General features: G+C 38.2%; 1 protein-coding gene across 3 annotated transcripts in view; it reads right to left on the bottom strand.

Annotated features, from left to right (window-relative positions):
- snphb (syntaphilin b) overlaps positions 1–5,388 on the bottom strand; it is a 28,476-nt gene that overhangs the window by 7,991 nt on the left and 15,097 nt on the right. Inside the window, exon 3 of one of the 3 annotated variants that reach the window (XM_005938110.3) lies at positions 3,206–3,358. The exons of the other annotated variants lie outside the window; for them this stretch is intronic. Within the exon in view, the coding sequence (XP_005938172.1) occupies positions 3,206–3,358 (153 nt within the window). The remainder of the gene's footprint in view (positions 1–3,205; positions 3,359–5,388) is intronic. 3 annotated transcript variants of the gene reach the window in all.

Genomic DNA, 5,388 nt, shown 5'->3' with positions numbered 1-5,388 from the left:
TATATCATACTTGATGATAGTCAGTGTTTCCCAGAAATACATATCTTACTTATTTCACCAACACAGAAAAACTAATGAAGCACAATGTTTTTGCAATTTGGCTGAATTTTTTTAATTGCTCTTGAGTTCATTTCACTCTATTTTGAAAGTACAGTTGTTAACTATGTCATGTTTCCATGATGGCAAAGTGACCATCTCACTGTTCGGGGGGTCCTCAGCTTCTTCTTCTGTTAGCTTTTCTTTCTCCAGCTCCACCATCATGGACTGCAGCTTACAATGCTAATCTTGCAGATCTGGAACAAGCTGGAGGTTCACTCTAAACCCAAATGCACAGCTGCTGGAGAACTAGTTCAATTGCTGCTATGTTGAACTCCCAGAAGATCACGGTTGCCAATTGCAGGTCAAAACTGTTTGACTGTTTTTAATTGTCACAGGATTTTACTAACTGAGGAAGTTGCTAGATAAACAGCTGACGACTGAATTATTAGATTTTGGTAAGTGGCTGTCTTAATCATCTCAGAGTTCAGCTGTGAGCTTGAGGGCCACATTAATCAAAACTTCAAAGACTTTTGGAACTAATGCTGCTAAGCTGACTCCACCAGGGCTCTAGAGCAGAACAAGGACTGCTATGGTCTGCTGCCGTCTAAGACAATGGAGCTGAAGTCCATCGACACAATGAGGAAGTTACAGGAGAAGAAGCTAATTACTGTCCTGTTATTGTCACAAAGCACCTATGGAAAAGTTTTTAAATTTACTTCTAAAAAAAAATTAAGCAATACACCAAGTCCAACTAGTGGTGTATGAAATCATGCATGCACATGTGTGCACAAACAAATGACCAAACAAAGAAACAAACTAAAAACTGTTGCAACACTATAAATGAAATTTTGAATTTTGAGTGCCCTGTAAAAGATTAATAATAATTTTACTCAGGGTTTATTTGAGCATGCAGCTAAGGTTCAGCAAAGGTTCCAAGTAATTTTACGCATGAGGTCAAGTAAAAAGAACAAAAACCTTAATCACCTGGATTATGTAATAAACCGCTGGAGACAGTTTGTAATAGACAGATACATTATATTTAAACTGCTATTGAACGCACGTCTGTTGTTTCCATTTTTTACTGTATATTTTGCTACTGAACTGAGTCACCGTGTCCTGTGTTACATAATTAGGGAGGAAGCCAGATATTGACAGCTCAACACTTGATAGCACAGAAATGGGGAGAAAGAAGCAGCAGAAACACTGAGCCTGGAAAATACACAGTACAACAGTGTTTAGGGCGTGACAGTTCATCCCAGCCATCTGCTGGGATGGAACTAATGTCTGGGGTGTGGGTGTTGTCTGCTTGAGGCAAGCATTTCCCAGTTGTCAGGTGTTAGCATGAGTGGGTGGAGAGGAGTGAAGAGATATTCCTTTACAAAAGCAACTTTGCTCAAGAGGCTGAAACTGATTTAGTAAACAATATCTCGATAAACCAAAAGCACATTCGCATTACAGGCAATGCTGCTGCACATGAGTGTTTCACACAGTGCTGTTGAGTGAGTGGCTGTGGTCAACCAGTGATCACAGTATGCACATTAAACGTGCCATTTCTACCGTGCATGTAGCCACTAAACCTAATCCTTGAAAGATTAGCACCAATTCTTGCGTTTAAGTGCATGATAGTATCACAGACTCTGTAATCGAAGGTGATGTGACACAACAACACGCACACAGTTCTTGCCACTTTCTGTGCTCCTTACAGGCCACAGACTGTATACATGTGTTGAAAGTAGCCACAATGACACTATCCTCTGATTTGGTTTGAGCATTTTCCACATTACCATTCTGATTTTTGTACACTTCAGTCAGGACTTATCATATCCATGGTAGTCACACAAGGCGTTTATGTTATTGTTGAATCTATTTCTATTTATATCTATCTATATCTATATCTATCTATTTGAAAAAGTACATCATGTTGTTTTGGATAAGTCTTGAAAATAGCAACCAAGGCCACAACTCCAATCAAAAAATGTTTACAAAGATATCATGAAGTCAAACAGAAGTCATTTTGCTATAGCCCTATGTATAATAGACTCCAGGCATGCCTGCTTTTTTGGGACCACATTTTTACATTACAATGCACCAAATAGGCATGCTCCCCAGGTGAAGAACAAGCAGGTGACAAAGTAGTATAAGAGGAATGACTACTTGGCCTACGGGTCTCCAGCAGTCCATGTCTGTGTCCACAACGGAGGATAATCTTGGCTTTAAGATTTAATGCACTATAAAGAACTATGCTAATTCCGCACTAAACTAATCATAAACCTTTAGCCTTTATGTTAACAGTAGCATGGTGCAGGTTTTCTTGTAGCAAACATCATCTAAAGTAAATGAAAATATAGCAGATTTTGGCAAATTCAATACATAGACCTCCCTTTGAAAGTCTCTTGTTGCTTTACATAGTTTAAAGCTAAATCTTAATGAATAACAGGACTACCTTATAAGTCATCAACTAGCTCTACGCTGTATAACAAGAATAAGTCTTTTAGCATTGATTGCATGCAAGTACCCATCTAGTATCCAGAGGTAATGTTAGCTAACTAAACAAGCTAGCTACTGATGGTAAACTCTTCAGTTTACCTGCACATACATGTCTGTGTCTGCTAAATTATTCTTATCTATGCTGGGGATGAATATTTATCCCAACTTCTGAATTTCAGTACTGCGTCTTAGATAAAGTCTTCAGTGCAAACAACAGTCAAATAAAAAAATCGACTTTTACTTTTGGCAGTTGTGATCCTATGACACCGTTTACGGTAGATCAGGATCTGTTCTGTTACATGTTTTTAGCATGAAAACTACCAAATAAAAGAGAAATTAACTAGATTCACAGCATTAGGAGACTCAAATAAAAAATCTACTTTGTGCCAACCGCTTGCCTGATTGTTGACATTGAAATTCCCTAAAATGTGAGCTGTGCAGCTTTGCAACAGGTGATGTTGACAGGAGAAGCCACACACCTGACTGCAAAGATTAATCCTAACCTGACCACGTTTCACTGCATCATTCACAGGTTAGAACCTTAACTTGCCTGTGTGCTGTTGTTTATTTTTCCAACATTTAATTTCCAATTTTGGTTTTAGTGGCTACAGTGCATGCCAAAGCTACAGCTACAGCTATGGAGCATGCTCTCTCAGACTGTAACTGAAGTGTGTCTCACGCAGGGGGCGCGGGCACAGGAATGGCCACTGGTGCTGTGGCGGCTGGCACAGCAGTCCCCGACCCAGACGCCGGCTTGGGTACCGGCACGGGCGAGGACGCCAGTATTTGCTGCAAGCGACGTTTGGGCTGCAGCACCTTCAGAGGGTTGAATCTGAGGAAAATAAATAAGAGAGAGGAGGACACCACAACTACACGTTGATCCGTCTGCAGTTACACAACTTTTCCTGTAAAAACATTAAACCCTCCAGACAGATTCAGCTTGGTTCCAGTTTAAGAGACCATTTATGAGTCTGTGCCCAACACATACACCATAGCAAGCAACAGCTAGATGACAGCAAAGACTATTTAACACATCAGCTGAAAGAAACGACACATTGGCTTTCTGTGGTATTAAAGTACTGGTAGTGTCAAACTGGACCACAGAAGAAAAGCAATGTCAATCACTCATGCATTAAGTATATAACAACACATTACTGCAGCATTCACATTCCGAAACAAGTTAATGGTTGTGTGAAAGTCAACAGTGGTCCCTACAGACAAGAAATACATCTTATCCTTTATCCTGTGTCCAGTAAACAGGCCAGGTTAGTCCAGTGGCTAGAGGAGAGAACATCAATATACTCAATAAACTCTGTTCAAGTCGGTTGCTATTTAAAGCATTTAGAACATACACTGCTATGAAAACAGTATTTGCCCCCTTCCCAATTTCTTCTTGGCACACTCACAGCCTTCAAACAAATGTTAAAATTAGACAAACAGACTGAGTTTATATAAAAAGAAAAAAGTTATCTAAACCTAACTGGCCTTGGTGGAACAATAATGACGGGTTACGCCACCCTTGGCAGTAAGAACTACAATCAAGCGTTTGCAATAACTGGCACTGAGTCATTCATTCACATCGCCGTGGAGGAATTTTGGCCCACTTAATTCTAAAAAGAGGTTAAGATATTTGCCAAAACATCTTAACTGGACTTAGATCCAGACTTACTTTGAACACTCCAAAATTATAGTTGGACTTACTGTTTTGGATTAGAGCTGCATAAGGTTCAGGACACAAGCTGAGGGATGGACTAGTGAAAGTGAACAATGTGGTTGATCACAACAATTTCGTAAATAATAAAGAGCTATTCTATTCTATTCTATTCTATTCTATTCTATTCTATTCTATTCAATACATTATTTAATTAGGGAGAACAATTACTTTTTCCGTGTAGGGCCAAGGAGGTTTGAATAACTTATTTCCTTTAATAAATGAAATCATCATCTAAAAACTGCATTTTGTATTTATCTTTGTCTAATATTAAAATTTGTAAGATTTATTGTCATTGTAAGAACACTGTGGGACGGGATTCCAGAGTGCTACCTCATTTGGAAAGGGCACAATGAATGTGGAATGTGTGATGATCTCAACATGTAAATGTAGTAAATAAAAAAAAAAAAAAAGAAAAGAAAAAGAAGGCAGCAAATACTTTTCATAGCACTCTAGTTCTCAATTTTAGGTCCATTTATTCATCAACAAGTCTTAGACGAGTTATTTACAGGAAGTACAGAAACAAACTGAGCATGGTGCCACTTTTTAAATAAAGACAGATATATTTATATGATATGTTGGTCTTTTACAATTTGACTTATTATAAAGCTACAATACAAAGTAACACATGCCAGTTTCCTTAACTGTTTATTCAGAAGATTTTTACACATTCTTTACTGAAAGTACTGATAACTGAGTTTCAGTGCTAACTGCAATGCCAGCTTGCCATTTGGTGGTGTAATTTTGTAAATGTTTAATTATTGCTGCTACAAATCGTAGCAGTAACAGTAAATGTTGCCTTAACTTTTCATTTATATTTTTTTAATCCTTCATAAATACTGACAGCTAACCGTGTCGGAAAAAGCTCAAGTCTCGCAGTTCCCACTGCAGTCTTAAAGGCGCACACCCCACGCGTCATTAAATCGCTGCTGAAAATTTTTAGAATTTATAAAAGACTCATTAATGGAGTTAAATTACTTATTACTGTTTAAAACAACTGTCAATTAATTTTAAAACACCCTATTTTCTCTCACTTATTAAAAAGTGGCACCACATTGACTATGAATATTTGTTAAAGATAAACACACACACACACACACACACACACACACACACACACACACACACACACACACACACACACACACACA

This window comes from Haplochromis burtoni, unplaced genomic scaffold (genome assembly GCF_018398535.1).
Source record: "Haplochromis burtoni strain Fernald_Lab_line unplaced genomic scaffold, NCSU_Asbu1 Contig_246, whole genome shotgun sequence".
Taxonomy (NCBI): domain Eukaryota; kingdom Metazoa; phylum Chordata; class Actinopteri; order Cichliformes; family Cichlidae; genus Haplochromis; species Haplochromis burtoni.
This window is presented reverse-complemented; position numbering and strand designations above follow the sequence as displayed.